At 35.5% G+C, this 20,177-nt stretch overlaps 1 protein-coding gene across 4 annotated transcripts in view; it reads left to right on the top strand.

Moving 5' to 3' along the window:
* Positions 1-20,177, top strand: part of RYR2 (ryanodine receptor 2) — a 383,162-nt gene that overhangs the window by 148,655 nt on the left and 214,330 nt on the right. For all 4 annotated transcript variants that reach the window (XM_058834705.1, XM_058834704.1, XM_058834703.1 and 1 more), the window contains 4 exons: positions 6,905-6,979; positions 7,760-7,838; positions 8,653-8,765; positions 19,371-19,470. In XM_058834705.1, coding sequence (XP_058690688.1) covers positions 6,905-6,979; positions 7,760-7,838; positions 8,653-8,765; positions 19,371-19,470 — 367 coding nt within the window. The remainder of the gene's footprint in view (positions 1-6,904; positions 6,980-7,759; positions 7,839-8,652; positions 8,766-19,370; positions 19,471-20,177) is intronic.

Raw genomic sequence — 20,177 nt, 5'->3', positions numbered from 1 at the left:
TTTTGATTAATTTTTACTGCTGTGTTTGATTTTCATTGTTGTGAAGTTTCCTATTGCTACGAAAGTGATAACATAAATGTAGTGTCAGAAATATTAATAAAGAAGTATATTTGAAGTGTTTCTAATTCTGCCTTCCAACAGGTCAATATTAGCAAAATTGGGATCATTTAGCATGGTGCTGGCACAAATATTTGTCATCATTAATAATGATTCCAATCTTTTTAATGTAGATAGTAAAATATTCTGTGTTCTTAGCAGTTTAAGACATGCTTATGGGTTTTTTTTTTTGGCCAGATGATTTATTCAAATTCAGAATTTTATGTGGTATTTATATAGAACATAATTACACATTGTGATACCGCTTTTAATTCAAGTCATCTTCAGGAAACCTATAGTTTAGCTGAAGTCTTATAGTCTAATTTCTATTTTTTGGTTTTTTGGTTTTATTTGGCCTGACACATATAGGAGGTATCTGCTGATCAAGTTAATAAAAGCAGGTTTTTTTGTTTTGGTTGTTTTTTTTGTCACAGTGGCCATCATTATCTGGGAGTAAGTACCAGCAGTCATCAATCACACAAATCTCCGTGGCTGAATTTTTGCAGCATTTGCTGTTTGGTGGTGAATTTCACAGAAAGGCAGTAGTGATTCAAAAGCAAAGTATAAAGACATGAATATGTATAGCATATATAATGTCTTGAGAGATTCAACTTCCTGTTTCTTTTACTTACATGTTCTAATAGTGTGTAGGCTACAGCGAGACAAAGCAAGGGCTTTTAGATTGTTTGAATTCACCCTTTCGTATTGCTCTCGTGTGATAGGAGCAGAGTGAGGGAATATTATCTCAATGCCTCATGCCAGTGAATTGATTTACTTTGCATCTTTAAATTTTGAGCAACTAAATGCTAGTTGTTAGGTGTCAACCACTGGAAACATCAACCCAAGAGCACAGTAACTGCAGAAGGGTTACCATTTTTGTTTGCTTCAGTAGAAGATTCAAGGGTTCTGGGCCTGGATACTGTAACTTTGGAAAGGAAATTCTGTCTGAGATTTGTATCAAGATTTTAAAATAAAATGTATACTTCTATGAGCAAGAAGATGTAAATCTTCCTGTGTTATTCTCTGTAGCTTTCTAGTCTTTACTGCTTACAGCATTTTTAAGTTTTCTGATTTTTGCTGAAGATTGAATTTCCCAGTGTTAGCATTCCAAGTTGTTTAGTTGTTTAGTTTTGCCTGACTTATCTTGTCTCACAAGGCTTCTAGCTCTGTTCCAGGGTTACTACACAAGCTCTGCAGTGATTCAACCTGTTTCCACACACTCTGTTTTCACCAGTGCTTGTGTTTTCTGGACTCTGGTTGGCATTCATCTCACAAACTGAAATGCCAGCCTTAGAGCCATGGATATCCTAAACTCTCTGTGTAACCACAAGCAGAATGCTTAGATTGGGCTGAATTACTGAATACTGAATTACTGAATAAGGACCAAAAGGGCATTTTTTTCTATCCATTGGCTATGTAGTTGCCTTAAGCTACGTTAATCTGAGTGTTTTGTCATCAAGTGTATTAGGTCTGGCTGAGATGGAGTTTGAGGGGAACCTCAGCAGCTCTCACAGTGCTGTGCTTTGCATTGGTGATGATACCAGTGTTTTGGCTATTGCTGAGCAGCACTGGCACAGCATCAGCACTGTCTCTCCAACATTCCACCTCTCATCTGTGGGCTGATATGGGAGAGATCTTGGGATAGGACACACCTAGGACACTAGACCCAAATTTACAAAGGGAATATTCCATACCATATTATGTCATCTCATATATAAAGGCTACAAAAAAGAGAACAGTCTAGATTTAGAAATAGAAGTATCTTTTAAATAACTTTGTAGTTTTCTAACAGTATAAACTCCTGAACTTCATGAAACTTGGAACATCCTTGTGATGGAGAATATGATGCCTTTTATATTCATACTTGCAAGAGTTTTTATGTAAGTATTGGTGTCATATGTTTAACATGCTGTTGTCTCCAGCACCTGATTGAAGTTCAAGATGGCCATGGTCAATGTGTTCCATTTCAATGAAGTGTGAGTAGTCGGTGCTTTAAAGGACATTGTTTTACTCCAATGCATATATGAAACAACCACTAATAGTCATATTTGAAACTTTTAATGGTGTCTTACCATTAGTTGCCTTGAAAAGCACTTGTGAAGAAAAATGGGGAGGATGTTGCTTGTTTTATTGTACAGCCTCCTTACCATATTCAGTGCCATGAAAACAGTTGTGTAGTACTTTTTTAGAAACCCATTAAAAGCAATATTGATTGATCATAAGTTCCATCTAGACTGTTAGAGCTGGATCTGAAGCACAGAGGAAACACAAGGCTGAGCAGCTGATCCTGATTAGGTCATGCAATACCATAACTGTAAGTTATATGGACTGCATTTTTGAAGGAATTACTGATGTCATTTATTGTTTCATTTGATTTTTTTAAAGTTATTTTTTGAAGTCTGTCAAAGCTGTTTTTCCTTACATTATAGTCTTTGTACTGTCATTTTCCCTAGAGAACATGTCAATAATTCCATTCTACTAATATGGACCTCTCATGGAATGAAGCATGAAAAGCCATTACATTCTTCTTAAAAACTTGATATGTTATTTTGTATGAGTGTTTCTAAAGTGTGAATCAGTTCCCGTGTGACACATTCAGTATTTTTAATTTGCTTTTGTGGGTGACTAGACTTGTTTGAATAGCCATGTGCTAAATGCAATTGCTGTCAGGCTTTGTTAAGCATTACATTTCTGAATAATGACATTACAAAAGCTTTTTCTTTACATATGCAAAGCATTGAAATAACTTTCTTTTAAAATACTTTTAAATGCTTTCACATGTTTCTCCTTCTGGTACCGTCCTGAAGTTCAGAGCTTTTTCTCTTTTCTCAGACATTTGAAGATTGTGTAGAATTGTGAAAAAAAGTCAGCAAAATAATCAGCCTTTGCTTGCAGTAGAATTCTCATTGGTCTAAGGGATGTTTTTGTCTAATAGAAATAAGGCTGTCAGTATAAAAACAATGGAAGGGTAATGGCTGACTCAAAATCATGGATGCCACGAGGTTATTCACCAGCCTCTAAAAGATCTCATTGTGAGGTTCCCAGAAGCACAAATGGTTTTAAAACATATATTCATGTGACCATGATTAATTATGATTAATTTCCTGCAGCTTCTCATGTGTTTCCAGGAGTGCAGGAGTGCAGCCATAGGCACAGCAGTGCAGGTGCTGTTGTGTGAGTCTTTTGGTCTGAGGTGATTGATTAAGTGTCTGTGCCAGTGACAGTCATGTATCTGCAAAGCTGTATTGATACAAAGGGATGGTTGAATCAGGTGTAACATATCTCACTCCATATTGGGTTGGTATTCATGGTAAAATGGATAATTTGTTTGTTCTCTCTTTGCACATTACACTACATAACTTTTAGGTTGTAGTTTTTGAATGCTTTTTGGCATTTTAATCCTCTTTCTATTAAGAAAACATGGAAAATATATTTCCCAACTTTAGCTTATTTTTCTTGATTTTGGTTTATGACAACAGTCTTTACATCAAAATAAACAGCTCTTAATAGTCTGTTGTCGTTGCCTGGTCTTCCAATGTATTGAACTTGAAAGCTGTTTATATTTTTTTGAATGATAATTTATTCAGCACTATTTCTTGTTGTTCTGTTCTAAATTGCCTTTTCTTTAGAAGTGACTGTTGGGTAATGAGACGACTCAAAATTAATCTTGTATTCTAGCTGCAAAAATATTGAATTAGAGATGGGCAGTTTACATTAAGTTTTCACAAGCAATGTGGATTTGTCAGTCCCATATGCTTTCAATGTGAAATTATTATCTTTAGTGCTTGCTAGTTCTGAAAGCTTTTAAGTATTTTTCTATACATTCTTGGGGAATAAAATGTGAAGAGTTTTGTGTAAATATAATTGATACTCCTGAATAGCATAGCTTGTAGAACTTCAATAGATAAGTTATTACTTGAAAACAAATGTATTTTTTTCAGCCTGGTTTTATTTGAGGAATATATTGTTGAATTTAGAAATTACTCTGAAAATTGGAAATTAGAAACATAAAATAAGTCTCACGATAAATAATGTAGTTGTTAGTAAATGCCTTGCATTATAATAATGGCATTCATACATTTGTGCAAGAATCTGTGGGCATTATGGATTGAATTAGTCAGCATTGTGGCTTCGAAGTAGTCTTACTTCCAGAGTCTTCTGAAATGTTGTCATTGCAATATTACAGGAAATCTGGTAAAACTTCAGTGTCAGATCTTATCTTGGATATTGCATCTTTGCCACAGAAGTCCAATTGTTAAAATTCATCTTGTTTTTAGTGTGGAAGATTTACAGTTTTCTGCTGGAAATGGACTGGATCATTTTAAAAATCAAAGATTATTTCTGTAGACAATCATTGTCCAACAGCTACTTACTATGCAGTTTCTGGCATAAAGATAAATGCTGAGTATGTAGTGATGAAATAAGCTGTTAAAATAGGAAATGAACTTACAGGTATCTACATTCCTGGAAGACAAATTCCAAAATGGAAGACAGTTTCATAGAGCCAGCCTTGTTTTCTATCCTTTTCTGTATTTTTCTATTTAATTTTTTCACTTTGTCTCCAAAAAAATGGTTTGATTATGGTTGCCTCTCAGAAACCTTTAAGTGGAAAATGCTTAAAATGTTTTTTTTATATTTAAGAAACAAACTGCAGACTTGGTTGCATTCTTCTAAAGGACAAAGTAATACTAATTAAAAGTATTGCTTTAATCCTCTTGGAAAAAAAATATCTAAAAACCTGCTCCTCCATTTTTCACAAAAGTGATTGAATTGTTTTAGGACCAACCTTTCTCCTGTTTAGCTACAAGTGAGAATTTAACAAAATAGGTGCTAGACAGTCAAATCAATATGGCCAAAATAAGGGCAAGCTAGTATTGCTGTGATTTTGTTGTTTATGCTGTTCTCAGCTTTTGTTCAACAGGCAATCAAATCTTTATGTTAGATATTGACTTTATGGATAATAAAATAGAATTATTTCGATAAAAAATACTGGTGAAATTTCAAAATTTTGTTCATGTTAATGACTTGGTTAGTTGGCTGCCTATGTCTGCTGTTGATAAAGTTTGCAGGTAAAGCTGAAATACTGGTAGGGCAATATGTTCACAGCAGGTTTTTTCTCTCTTCCCAGTGTGATGAGTAGCAGACATTCAAGGTTCATCTTTGGCATGTCTTTGGCCTGACATTATCAAATGCCTTGTTCTTTCCTTGTGCCTTTGGAAAAAGAGGTGGTGCTAATGGTAGCTTTGGAAAAAGAGGTGGTGCTAATGGTAGTTCAGTCTTCATACCTTATGTCAAGACTGTGCCTGTGACAAGCTCCATGACTTTGACTAATTCTTAGTAAAAATTCATGTCATTCAGTCTTGCAAAGAGATTTTTCAGTGTGCCTCCCTGCGTTTTGACTGCTATGCAGTTTGGTGACATTCAAAATACACCTTGTGTCCATCAAGCTTCTCTTTTCTCAATAAACATAAAAGCCAGAAACTCTTGGCAGTTTCTTAAAAATGCTAGAATTATTACTTTTGAAATGCTTGGTGTTTCACCACCTATCCCTCTTGTTTTTCTCCTTGACCAAGTAATTCCAAGTTCAGTAAATGCTAATGCATAAAAGATAAAGAAGGACAGCAAATAAACCTGAAAGGGAAATAATTGCATGTTGCCATGATAGCCATTCAGTTAAATTGATCTTCAGCACTGAAATGTAGCTGCCAGAGATGTAAGGTAGTATGATTTTTAAAATTTATCTCGTAATGAAACTGATGTTTCAGCCAAACAGGTCAGTCTTTTATAGTAACTGAAAGGGTATAAATACCATATATGAGAAATTAAATTCCTTAAAATTACAATTCCTGTATGAGAGGATAGTGCTGCTTATGGAGTTGTCACATTTATAGACTCATAAAATATTTACTTATCACTGCTTCTTGGAGAGTGTGCTGTGCATAATGTTACATGAGTTGTTCTGTCAGAGGAGTGTGAACTTATGCTCTTGACAGTGTCTTGTCCGACAGTCTGCTCCTGTCCAGTGCTAGTCATCTGCATTTCAGCATAAGGAATACATAAATCTTCAAAAAAAGTTGAAGGTTTGTTCTTGCCTTAACAAGATTTATTTATACTTTTGTGAATGCTTAAACTGAGTATTGATAGCAGTTTCACCTATTATCAATCATAATTTTCACTGTAGGGAAAATAATGGAGGAAAATGGTTGTACTTTCTTGGAATAAAAGTGAATTTTATCACTTTAATTTTCTTTTACTCAAGATTTATGCTATGTTTCTCAAGAGGAGCAATTACTTGGACATGATTTCTGAGTTTTCAGAACCCCCAAATACTGTTGAGTGAGCTTGGATGTCTTCGAACATTTACCTGTCCTAGCAGATAAAGAATTCAGTCTGATAATATTAAAGCAATGTGGGAGAAAGCATTTTGCAGGTTGATGGTTTTTAATGTGGTTGAAGACCATATTACTCTCTGGTAAAATAAGGAGAATATTCAAAAAATCTCCCTCTGCATACTATCTGTCTAGAAAAGGATATAATTTGTAGGGAAAATGGGTGAATATGAAGATATTTAACAATAGGTAAGTTTGTAGAGGGCAGCATGGCAAATCATGACACATCAAAGCTGCTCTTAGAGGCTGCCTGCTTTCAGCACAAGGAGGAAGGATTCAAGATTCTAGAACATGCTTTTTACCAAACAAGTGATGGCTCAAAATACAAAGTGTTCTCTCATCTTTCCTTCTTTTATTCTTTCTCAGAAGACTCCATTTTATTAAAACATACCAGTATATCATTTCTCTTTACCTTTCAGTCTGCACAAGGTGGTGGACATCGAACGCTGCTCTATGGGCATGCAATCTTGCTGCGCCATTCCTACAGTGGCATGGTATGTAATCATGTTACACCCCTGTGTTGTGCGGTAGCCCTCATGTTACCAACGTGAGTTGGGAGCAGCAGTGATTTCTTTTTTTTGTGTGAAAGTTATGTTTGAAAGTGCCCAGAACATTTCCATTTATTGATATCTGGAGAATTACTCACATCAGAGGCAGTTTACTGTGGTTCCTAGAAACCTTTGTGAAGGGTGGGTGCTTGGAAATACAAAACCAAGCTGTTTGTATCTGGGTAAGTGCCAAAACTAAGTCTGGCTCCCCTAGTGCTGAATCCCCTGTTCATCAGTCTGAGTTGGTGAATTTTCATTTCTTTCCCCTATTTTCCATATTGCATAAGCTGTGGCTGAATCTGCAGCTGACACCTTGATGTCAACCTGAGCATATGTTCGAGACTGAGAGGAAAAGGAGATTCCTTCTTACATGTATTTTGGACTGAAGTCTCAGCTGGAAATTCCCTGATGAATTATACAGGCTCCAGACTCCTTACCTACAAGTGAGGCTTCATGGAGCTGAAATCTGATACAGCTAACTCCTTTATTTCCACTTTTAGTATTCCTGTCTTAGTGAAAAGATAACCTGGGTAGACAAAGAGGTTATTTTAGAACATATATTTTTGTCAAGACTCCATGAGTGCATTTCGTTTTATTATGCATACATGTTCCTGGTAGTAACTAATGCATATAATCTAAGAATACGTAATCCCGTGTTAGTAGGTTGATGACTTTTTATGTTATAAGTGAGCAGAACTAGTGATGTATGCTTTTTTCTTTTGGTAGTACCTGTGCTGTCTCTCTACATCTCGATCGTCAATGGATAAGCTGGCATTTGATGTAGGATTGCAAGAGGACACAACAGGTAACCATTAGTTTAAAAGACTAGTGAAGAATACTGTCAGTCTAAAAATAAAAGATTAATAAAATATTAAAGAGTATTAGTAAAACTCTTTAAGAATAATAAACAATAAAAGTAAGAATTGCTTAGTTAGATTGTTTGCTTGTTTCTTAAAGCTTTGCTTTAGATAGGAGTAGTAAGAGTAACAGCTACAACAATTGAACAGTTCAAAGATCTGAGTTCTTTTCTGAATAACGTGGTTTTAGTTACAGAAGCCCATCTGAAAACAAGAATTATCATGGGAACAGAATTTGTGACTTTAATACTTACACATACTCTGGGAGATTAGAGGCACTAATAGTCAATAAAAGAACATCTTTGAATTTGGATTTATGTGATCTTTCAAAGATTATTTTAAGTGGTATGTAAATGCTTATTTTCATTGCCCTTAGTTATGGGTTGATGTATATTTTTGTCCAAATTCTCAGCAGAATATTCTTCAATGTCTTTTCCTGAATCTGTAATGAAGGTGACAGGGAATCACTTTAGCAAAAGTGGCTTGGAGAGGTTGCCTAGAGAGCACAGAGCCATCATCTTATTCAACTTTGGAATCACTGTTCCAGTGGTTTTAGTCTTTTGTTTATGTGTATTATTTAGAGCTGAGTTTCTAACAGGGTGATGCAGGAATGATACTAGTTATGGAAAACACATGGACACTTGGTTTAACCCAGTGAAAACAGGATCAGAACTTTTAAGGCTGAAACAAGTGTGACAGTAATGTCAGTAACACTGGGCCTTTCTTGTTTTATTCTGTGCTGTTACTCAATATTGATATTAGGTGAGGCTTGCTGGTGGACCATACATCCTGCTTCCAAACAACGATCTGAAGGAGAAAAAGTGCGTGTAGGAGATGATCTGATTTTAGTCAGTGTCTCTTCAGAAAGATATTTGGTAAGTTTTATAAATTATCTGTGCAATGGTTTTTCTACAAGAAAAAAAGAGTTAATGAAAATCTGGCTTCCATTTCCACCTCCTAAAACTAAAATTTAAGGTGCTTAAACTGTTTTTTAAAATAATATTTTGCAAAACAACACACTGAAAATCTGGAAAATTGTGACTTTGATATATGACTAATCTAATTTTGGCTCATTTTGGTAGTGGAATAGGAGTTTTAAAAATTTACTTAGATGAAAATATGCAAATACAGAAAAAAGAACTAATTTCCAAATTGTATGATTAAGATGTTTAGAATCCATATGAGTGTTCATAGGTTAACAGCACTACCATATATATTAAAACTTTGTACCAAATTTTGGGATGTCTAACGAAAGTACATAGGATTTGTGGGCTGAAAAGGTCCATATTTTATTGAGATTATGTACAGTGTAATATATAGAGCTACTGACATGTCATAATTAAATATAATTAAAATAATGATTAAATTGAAATATTTTACAAGTTACTGTGTTAGCTGCTTCTTATTACTGGTTTACACAACATTCTTCTTCATGAAAGGATCTTCCATTTGTTCTGTAATGAGGCAGGTCAGCACTTTCACTATTCCCTTTTTTTTTTAAGTTTTTTTTTTATTTTTTAAATATTTAAGAAAAAAGTGAATAGTTTAATAAGACATCAATTATAAAATTGAAAATATTCTCCCTTCTATTGGAAACATATAGGGAAATGATAATATAATTGTTAGAATATTAAGTGTAACTTCTGATTACAAACTCAATAGCTCATTTAATGAGTTTTTTGTAATTTGATATTCCGAAAACTTTCTGATCATCTTTGCATTTTAAAATTATTTAAAATAATTAATTTTATGAGAATTGTAACTATACATAGTGAAAAAACAACTTGTTGTGGACTGAATTTTGGAAAAATCTGATTAATGGTCCCTAATAGAGACACTGGATTTCTTTGAATTGCTGAATTGAGTTGCTGAAGTTAAATTTTGGTACAGATTGTGTCTCTATGTAGGCACATCCTGGCCTCTAATTACTAATAATCAGTTCAGCCTATTATTTCGGGTTTGTGCCTCAGCTGTTGATTCTCAAGGCTGTCACATGTACTTTTATACAGCAAGAGGCACAATTCTGTCTGCAGAGACTGATTCTTCTTAAGATGTGTTGTTAATGCATGCATAATGTTCCATGTAAAATATCAATATACTAAAAATAAATAATATTTTCAGTGCAGAGAGAAATAACACTGTATTACAGTCTTTAAGTATTTTAGAGCTAGATTGTAATGAATAGTTAAGCCTACTTCAGTTATACAGCTCTGGTTTGACGATAAGATGGAGCAAGAATTCAGAAAATTAATTTTTCTCTTGCATGCACTCACACATTTTTATGAACAAATGTTTTTCAAGAGCTGGTAAACTATGTAGCTCGACAACCATAAAAATACTTGTAGTTTAGCTACCTATTCAGTAATTATATTAGCACTGTCAATAAAGCAATAAAGCTTTTATGAAAATTGAAACAGTTGATAAAGAATAATCAGTGATTTACCAATAAGTGAATTTTTTCATGAAAGCTGTTTTTCTGTCTTAAACTTTGTCTTAATTCATTTGACTGTTTACAAAAATAACTTCAAAGGATTTAAGTTTGAAAATATTCACAATTCATTGTTAACATGTTGAGTGGAGTGTCATGTTGCAGCTGCTATTTTGTACAACTCTTAAAAGAATGTAGCGACTGATAACCCTTACAATAGCTAGAACTGTGGAGAGATTAAGTTATTTTTGTGAATCTGCTCTGATACTGAGACCAAATAAGCTCTGTTGAATCCAGTTGAAGAATACTTTTTCTAAGGGAGTGGAATTCCTCATATAGATTCCTTGACAGAAAAGAATGCTTGTCAGTTTGCTGAGGGCTGGGTTTATGTATGTTGCATACTCTACAATTAAAATCTTAGGAAAATGTAATTTCTCCATCAAATGTTTTATGTAAGTATGCTGTTGGGAATAGGACTGTGATGTCACCTTTGTACATTGCAGTATTGCTCTATGTTTTCAAGCAATTTGCTAATTCTTTCTGAATGAAGAAAAATAGGTTAACCATCCTGGGGCAAAGATGTGCGTGTAAAAATAACAGATGAATAGAGTTCATTCATGGGGCATGGCTTTCTCAAAATGTAGTCAGCTCTTAGTTGAATTTGTATAATGCAAGAGGAGAGAAGAGCTATGTCAGTTTCTTAAGTTGGTCTTCCAGTTGTCTGGCTTTAGCTTAATTAATTTAACATTGACTTTGACACTATGGTCTCAGTGGAATCAGTAGATTTTTGTTTAGACCTCATTTGTATGGCAACACTCTTATGTATTAGCAAAATATCAGGACTTTGCTGTAGTACCCCTTTTCTTCTTTCCACAAAATAAAATATTTTGGCACAATTGGCTCTATTTTTTCCCCCAAAAAATACTTTTTACTTACACCAAACAAGTACTAAACTGATAGGAAGGTCAGTGTTAAAATCATAAGCTAAAGGTCCGGAGAGGTGGATTTTAACTTTTGGTTCACAGCAATGTCCCAGGGCAAGTCATTCACTTGCTCGGACTCTCATTATCTACCTAGACAATGGGATTTTGGATCCTTATTATCCTGTGTAACATTTCTGAAGAAAAGCACTTACATAAGTGCTCATGGCATTATATAATGTGGGAGTTGCACTATTGCCAAATACTTCAGAGAAGGAACTTGGCTCTACTGAATCCAGTTAGCAGAGAGCAAAAAGATGTTCTGCTATAAATATTGCGACCATTTAAGTTCAAACCGGAGTTTCTGTGTTTCCTTTCTTGAGACAGTACAGCCTGATAAAGAACAGATGTAATATTTCCAGCATGTTTCCCCATCTTGTACATAGTAGTATCTACCTCAGCACTGAGGTTTGCCTGTGCCTCCTCTTAACTACATATCCTGATTGCTTTCAATATTGCTAATTTTCAGTAACTTTGAAGTTCAATTAATTGCAATTTCTTTCACATTCTTGAAGTCTCTAAATAGCTTTTAAACATAATTTGAGAAAAAATCCTTAGACGTGAAATTGAAATACAAAATGCATAAATGAAGAAAAAACTGAAAATTGTTATCCATCAGGTCAGTGTTATTCTGGCTGAGAAGTCAGGAAAGAGGGAAACCCCCTGAGCTTTGAATCTACACTGCACAGATTTCAGTACAATACAACAGCTGTATATACCCTGTCATTTATATTTAGTTACTGAGTTACTGTCTCAGTGACTGCATTGTTGACCTGCAGCTGAACAAGCCTTAACATTTGATTGAGATGACCTTTTTTATTTATTTTTTTTATTTTTTTTTGGCTACTGAAAACTAACAAGAAACTAATTGGGAACTGATTGCAGAGTTCCCTTTCAGAAATAATAGCATCCAAATTAGATTTAACTATTTTAAATGTGGAACTGATATATGCCATTACTCCTGGAAAGGAGGACAGGTTCCTCAGTGTTGCAAAGGCACTGCCTCTGTATCCTTTTACATACACTGTTTATTTTCAGCTCCTAATTTTATTTCTCTTATTATTATATGCTTAGCTCAGCTTCTAAATATCTGTATCACTTCTTCGTTCAGTAGTATCAGGGGACACAGTAGTGTGTGAGGGTTGGTTTGTTTTTTTTTTTTTTGAAATGTAAAGAAAAATTATTCTTTCACATTTTCTCTAAAAGTATGAAACTCAGTATTGGACTTTACTTTTTTCTGTGTAAATTCACAATTCTATCATTTCTCTTTGCTGAAAAATTATACAAAAGGTTTTTGTAAAAAATAATTTTAATCTGCATAAGAAAAACTGAAATTAGTGGAAGCAAGATGGTGTTGAGCTGCTCTGTTACACTGATCATAATGCAGTTCCCATGGAGTCTTTATACAATGATTTCACATGTTATTGTGGAGGCTGGTAGGACTTCACAATAATTAAGGTTGTCAAGCTGCTCTGCCTTATGGAGGCCTTCTTCCAAGTGCTTATAATAAAGGGGTTGTGATGTAAAAAATCACTTACTGGAATTAGTAGCATCTATTTCTGTGGGGTTTTTTTTCCTTTTCTTTCTGTTTGTTTGTTTTGTTTTTTTAGTCTGAGATAATTTTTTTATTTCATCCAGAAAAGATCAGATGTTATTTATCTCAAAGAAAGGAAAGAGAAAAAAGCCACATAATTAACAAAAAATGATGTAATTTTCTTTTGTACTTCTTGGTAACTTATAAAAAAACCCCCAAAACCAACGAACCAAACAAAAAAATGCCAAACCAAACCAAAAAACCCAAGAAAATTAATAAAAAGGCAACAAGCCTCTCCCTGGTTCAACTTAGTAAAGAAACATCCTCCTGAGACAATGGAGCTTGATCATGACCAGGGAAAAGTGTTTAAATTTCTTTTGAGTAGGTAAAAGTCTGATGGCTTTGTCTATTTTACATAAGCTAGCACCTCCTGTGTGTTAATGAACTGTTTAAACTCCGTGTACAGTGAATAATTAAATACATGCCAGCCTTGGTGGGAGCACATATTCCTTGAAATGGATTGCTCAAGGCAGGAATGAAACCAGGCACTGTATTGACAGCTGAGAGCTCAGTGTTGTGTGTGCTGCTGCTGATCTCCTGTCATTTAAGATATGTGGAGGAAGAAGCTGTGACAAAGTAGAAGGAACAAAAGGCAGGTGATGTATCAGTGACAGGAGTGGGACTGAATTGGGAAGGAGGGAAACTGAGTGGGACTTGATGAGCGGCTGAAAAGATTGTCAACTGAAGGCAGGCAGGTAGGGACTAACAAATTGTCTGGGACAAGAAGCTGGTGACAAGGGAAGAGTAGGCACCCACTGGTTAAAGTTGTGTTCAAAATTCAGGACAGAAAAACTGCATGGTTTTGGCAGGGAGAATTGAGAGAAGAACCAGTGGAGTGAGACTGGAAATGAAGGATGACAAGAGAGATCTGTAGAGAACAGAGCTTTCTGGGGAGAAACAAACTGCTGGACAAAGATCCAGAATGAGACCAAGAAATTAAAAAAGTATTGAGAGTTAGGAGTTGTGAGATTCTGGAAAGAAGTCTAATGCTGGCTGGTGTGGCAAGGAAGAGTTTGAGCAAGAAAAAAAGCTAAAGGACCCTGCTTAGGCTTGTAGGTCTGAAGAGAACCTTTTGAAGCAAGAGGAGGTCCTAATTTTGGGTGGTAATGTGGACTGTGATTAGGTCAGGAAGCTGGTTTGGCTGGATGAGAGACATAGAATCACAGATTCTATGTTTGGATTGGGAAGAGCCTGGAAGATCATCTAGTTCCAGCCTCCCTGCTATGTGCAGGGACACCTTCCACTAGAGCAGGTTGCTCAGGGCCCCATCCAACCTGGCCTTGAACACTTCCAGGGGTGGGGCAGCCCTAGTCTCTCTGTGCCACTGCTTCACCACCCTCACAGGGAAGAAGTAAAGGTTTGGAAAGGGAAAGAGAGTGGTAGAGGCCTGGAGCAATTAGGCTGGATGCTAACTATGACCAGAAACTATTGATGACAGCCAATTCCTGTCATGATTTTTATACCAGTATGAAAAGGAGGTTTCTAAAAATGGTTTTCAAGTTACCCACATGAACCACAGGTAGAAAACTGTAATAGTGGATTTTTTTTTACCTTTTTTATTTTTAATTTAGGAAAATTACATATAAATGATAACATGAAAATATTTTTAAAAAAAAAAAAATTTAAAAATCACAGACATTTGAAAATGCAAAAATTATGGTACTGGTATATTTTTATGAAATCTCCTAAGTATACAGTCACACTGACTTTTTATGGAATGCTGTTTCAGTGATGATAAATGTTCAGTGGATGTATCAGGGCTGTGTAGCAGGGAAGCCTGTGGTATGAAGCAACCCTGAAGATGAAATTTCAAGCTGGGAATTGCATTTGGAGGATTGGTGCAATTATATTCCTGGAGAATTAGATTCAGTACTAGACTCTGCTGTAGAATTTGCTGAGTAGGTGATCTTGAATGCTAGGCTTGCTTTCAAGAGGTCACAACTCATCCCTTACTGGGAATATTCCTTTCTGGAGTCATGTCTCTTGCATCTCATCCTTTTAGTAGAGGTTAAAACCTCACAGTTGCTCAGTCCAGATACCTGCAGCTGAGGCGAATGTAAGATGTGGCTTGACCAATAAACTACATATCTAGAGTCAATACATTACATAACTACAGTCACCTCAACTTGGGCATCCTAAATAAATGAAAATTTTTTAGTTTAATCTCTATATCTGTCCTCCTCAACGTAAAATGGGCTATAATGCTACTTCTCTGGGATCTCATTGAGAAAATGAAATCATTAATATTTGTTGTGTTTTGTGAAATACTGTAATTGGTGCAAGAGAAAGCCTATGAAGAAATTAATAACTCTCTTTTCAAAGCTTTGAAGGATTGACTATATTGAATAAAGCATGAGGCTGCAGAAAGATTGAGGGGGAAAAAAAAGCACTGAGCAGCTGTTGACAAAGTGAGCTCCATTATCCTGTATATACAATGAGGCAGCACACATTCAGAAAATAATATCATGCCATTGAAGACTGTAGTGTGATGTGTTCACTAGAAGCCATTATTTTTCCATAGGGTACTTAGTTTGACATTTCCTAACTTTTGATGCTTGCTTCTGTAAAATTAATACTTTGCTAATGAAAGCTCTTGTGACTAATCATGCAAAATTATTGTCGCTTGGAAGCATCATAGCTGATGTGCCTCAGGCTTTTCATGATACAGTGCAGAAGGAAAGCTATTATGAAGAGGGGGAATGCTAACTACCCCCTTCTAACTATGCGTGGATCCCTTATTCTTTTCCTGCCATGCATCTGCAATTACCTGTGCTCAGCTATGTGGTAGCAAAATAAATGGTTTTCATTGTAGTGGTAAATTTTCAAGTATTTGTGGGTTTTATCTTCTTCTCTCCCTTTACTGATGGTAAATTTATGCTGAGAGAAGGAGTTGGAATCACTTAGGACATTGCTGCAATTTTCTGTCTTTATCAATGAAAAAATTCCCTTTGCTTTTGGATTTGCAGGCCAACTGTTTAAGCACTCTGGAGAAATGTAAAGAAACCAAGACTTTTTTTGTACTTTAAACCCTATGGCAATTTTCTAGGCTTTACCTACTTTGCGTCAAAATTTAGATACTAATATTTTGTTCAGCAGTGTAAGTTTACCCATTTTTATTCAAACTTTTTCAAAGTGTTCATAGATGTTTCAATGAATATAGATATATTGCCACTATAAAATGTAAGCACAAACCCCTAATTCTATAAAAATTTCATACAGATGCAGTTATTACTTGTAGTTCTGTCCAGTATCTCCCTTCATTGTGAATAAAAGTTGTATTTGTTTTGTTTCAATATAATTCTCTGTAACAGAATAATTTTTAAATTACTCAGGTAATAAATTTGAATAGAAATGTCATGTCATAAACAGGAAGTTAAGCAGTTTTGTTTCAAAAGATTGTGTATCTAGTTTAACCTTTGAGTTTTTACAGAAGTTTGCTAATTCATTGGATTTTTGATGCAAAATGTTTTTCTCTTTGTAATTAAAAAGAAAAAAAAATGAAAAAAATGAAAAGGAGTATAGTTTGTTTTGTTTTGTTACTTTTTTGGTTTGCTTTAGTTGTAGATACATTCTTGTGTACCTGTTGTGGGAACGGTGTCTGTTCAAGACTTGGAACATCTCAGAGGTTCTTGGGTCAGTTGAGGATAAGTGCCTAAATTGTTTGGAGCTGCTTTTCTGTCGGCATCAGTGTAGTAATTTAAAGTCAGGACTCAAGGGCTGTCAGAGTCTCTGTGTACAGGAAAGGAAATAGCTTCCATCTATCTCTGCACCAGCTGGTACTAAGAAGTCTGAAGGAGTGTGGTTGATGCTGTGGTTGTGCAGTATTTAAGCATTCTGAGAACTGCAATGCTTTATAATTATCTTTCAAAATCTACCAGTAAATAATGTTTATTTTTTTTTAGCCATTCTTGCTATTTCACATGGCCTGAGATTGAAGGGAGAGTTATCAAACTGCAGATAAAAACAGATATTGCTAGATAAGCTGTCAATATTGGCACACCTTAGCCAAAAAGATGCCCGAAGCAAAAGTTTTCCTTTCTTTATATTTTTGTCTATTCATGTGTGCATGTTTTAGAGAAGAGAAACTTTCATGCAGACTGTGAAATTCAAAAGCTCTAGTTATTCAGAGCTCTTGTAAATGCATCTATGCTGCAGCAATCACTGCTAAAGGGTTCTTGTGGAAATTACCGTCTGATTCCCAAGCTCTTCAGTGAGCTTAAATACACTGTGTTCTTTTTGAAGACCTAGGGACAGAGTTATGATTATGTTACTTTGCTGCAGAGCAATATAGAGTTTACAATATGTCATTAAATTCAGTTGGGAAACCTGCAGTATTCTCAGAGATGAGTCTTGGAGTTTATCCCTGAGATAAATTGCCTGTGGACTGCAGTGTTAACCCATATACATAAAATACCATGATTTAAATCTGAAAAGTGATAAAAACCCTATTGCAGGTTAAATGCTGGTTTCGGAGATTATCAGTCTGTCAGTAGGGAAGACAAATCTAGCTCTTTTCTTGAGCCTGGACTGGTGTAGAAAATATATTATTTGGTTGAGACAACCTGCATGTAGTGGGGAAGACCCATATGAAGATAAGAATGAATAGCAGGGTTCCTAAACCAAACATATTTCTGCTTTCCAAATGTTACTACATACCCAAAAGACATGCTGTGCATGTGGTTCTCACCAATGATGGCAACCTTCCTCTTCTGCCAGATGCACTGATATGCCAGGTAGCAAATATCTGTGTAGCACTTTTGGAGGCTGCTTAGTGCCAGTGTGAGTGTCATGCCCACATCCTGGACATTGCGTTATGGAACTTGTTTCATTTTGATAGCTTTATTGTCCTGAAAGTACAAAACCAAGCAGATAAACTCCAGTAAGTTGCAGACAGAGAGCAGATTGCTTTAAAACAACATTGAGATTGTTAAAACTTAGGCAATGCCAGGGTAAATACTGGCCTCTCTAATATTTTGGGGTTTTTTTCAATACATTTAACATAATTGAATTCTTGGATATCCCTTAACATATACCTTAAAAGGGTATTTTCTCTACATGGTCAAAGCTTCCTTTTACTGTTTTCTATGACTGGTTCTGGGGAGTGAACACCATAATTTATGGAATTGTAAATGTAGGACCCCTGCTGTCTATTCTAAATTTAAGGATGCTGGAAGGAATCTAGGGAAGTGAGGATAAGAAGGGAATTGCAGAATCTGTTCTGCTTTGGAAGTCATATGTTGTATTATTTGAACTGTATTTTTTAAGGTTATAATTCCCTGGTGATTCACCTTGAGACACTGGGTTAAAGTCAGAACTGGAATCCAGTGAATGGATAAAAATTGCAAGTACTCTGAAGAGACATGTCAGCAACATGTCATGAGAATCTACCCTCTTTTCCGACTTCCACTGACATTTTTGTCTTCTGTCTCGTTAATTAGTTCACCCAGAAGTTGTTCATGTTGGTCCCTACATATGGAAACAATACTGCTCTATAAACACAGTTACTTTCTAGTAGTATAAAACAAAATTAAATTCTGATAAAAACATGTAAATATTACTGCACTTGAAAAATTAATACCTGGTAAGATAAGTAATATGTGTCGGAACAGCTGCTTATTCGCAGAATGCTTGGTTCCATAATCTTCTGTAAGGTTGTTTGGCATTGACAGTCTATGGAAGTGCCTCATGGTGTGGGAGAAACAAAGGATTTTGTATGGATGATTTAAGAAAGATGCAAAGATGCTTTTGAGATAAGAATTTTTGAGACAGTGTCACTGAACTAACAGAAACTCACACACAGAATTCTGAAAAAGGACAGCACCTGTTGCACTTACAGCAAAGATCTGCAACGTTGGCAGAAGGTGGGGAGTAACACAGCCGAACAGCATCCATTGAGTGTATGGGTAGGAAGTGAGCCTTTCCAGGAAAGACTGTTTCAGTTCTGCTTGGATCTTCAGAACTTTGTTCAAGAATATATTTTGTGACCTGTCTTAAGTGACTTACAAAGTCATTTGTTTACATAATTTCTTTGACCTAATGGGAATTTTAGGAAGCCAGTGGCCTGCAATAAATATTCAAGTGCTGAGTTACACTTGAAATACAGATCAGGATGATATCCCAATGTTCAAACTTAATGGAAATTCCCATTGTATGTAGAAGGAAGAACACAAGTGTAAGAACCCCACAGCATTTAACAATTAGTTCTTCAGAGTTTTTTTCTAAGCCTAAGAGGACAAGCAGCTGACTCTGTTCTGTCCTGTTCCTGTATGGTTTTCTGAGGCAAATATGATTTACTGTTCTAGCTTTATTTCTAACGTCCCTTGAGGAGTACCCGGGTCGAACTTTGTGTTTACTTATGAAGTCAATGGGAACAATTAATGTTTGAAGGAAACATGAGAATGTTTGGTACTATTATTGTATACTGTAATGAGATTTTCGATTAACCTCAAATAAAAGCCTCCTTCTTTACTGGTTCTAGCATCTCTCTTATGGCAATGGTAGCTTACATGTTGATGCAGCCTTCCAGCAGACCCTCTGGAGCGTAGCACCAATCAGTTCAGGAAGTGAAGTTGCCCAAGGTAAGATGGACTCAATTTTAATTATTGAAAGACTGATAGTAAATGAAATACTTAAAAAACCAAATTATTATGCCAAATGTGGGAGTGGTTTTCTCCTATGTAAACATTGAAAATAATAAATAAATATGCAACTGTGCTGAAAACAGAGGGAAGGTGATACTGAAAGTAACACTGATAGTTTTCTTTGTGTTTTTGCTGAATACTGAACAGCTCATTCAAATCTCATTTTGCTAAAGATATGATAACATTTGTAATATGTTTTTTGAAATGGCTTTTGGTCCTGGTTTGAAGTATAATCTCAAATTATACTGATGTATGCAGTCATGGTTACATGTTTCTGAGACTGAGTAAATAGTGGGGGCAGGAGGCTTGGAAGCGGGATGTGAAATCCTAAGACTGAAGATGGGAAATGGTTTTATGGGTAACATATGGCTGGAAAGAAAAACAAGAGGAGGATAAAGACAGAAAGAGAACAGCTTTCAAGAACTATTTATTTTTTTTTTAGGAATTAGGAAGGAGTTTTAATATAGTTTCCAACCCTGAAAGGACAAGGATCCCTGAATGTATGCCACACTGGTTCCACAGAGAAGAGCAGTGTTTTTCTGAAAAGTCTGTCACAATGTAAAGCCTAATGATTTCTACTTTACTGCAGACCAACTGTTTTGAGTGGGTGTTGTAATAGAATCTAAAGAAGGTTAAAGCTGCAG

This window comes from Poecile atricapillus, chromosome 3 (genome assembly GCF_030490865.1).
Source record: "Poecile atricapillus isolate bPoeAtr1 chromosome 3, bPoeAtr1.hap1, whole genome shotgun sequence".
NCBI classification, from domain to species: Eukaryota; Metazoa; Chordata; class Aves; order Passeriformes; family Paridae; genus Poecile; species Poecile atricapillus.
Note: the sequence above shows the minus strand (reverse complement) of the source record. Positions and strands in the feature narration are given on the sequence as shown.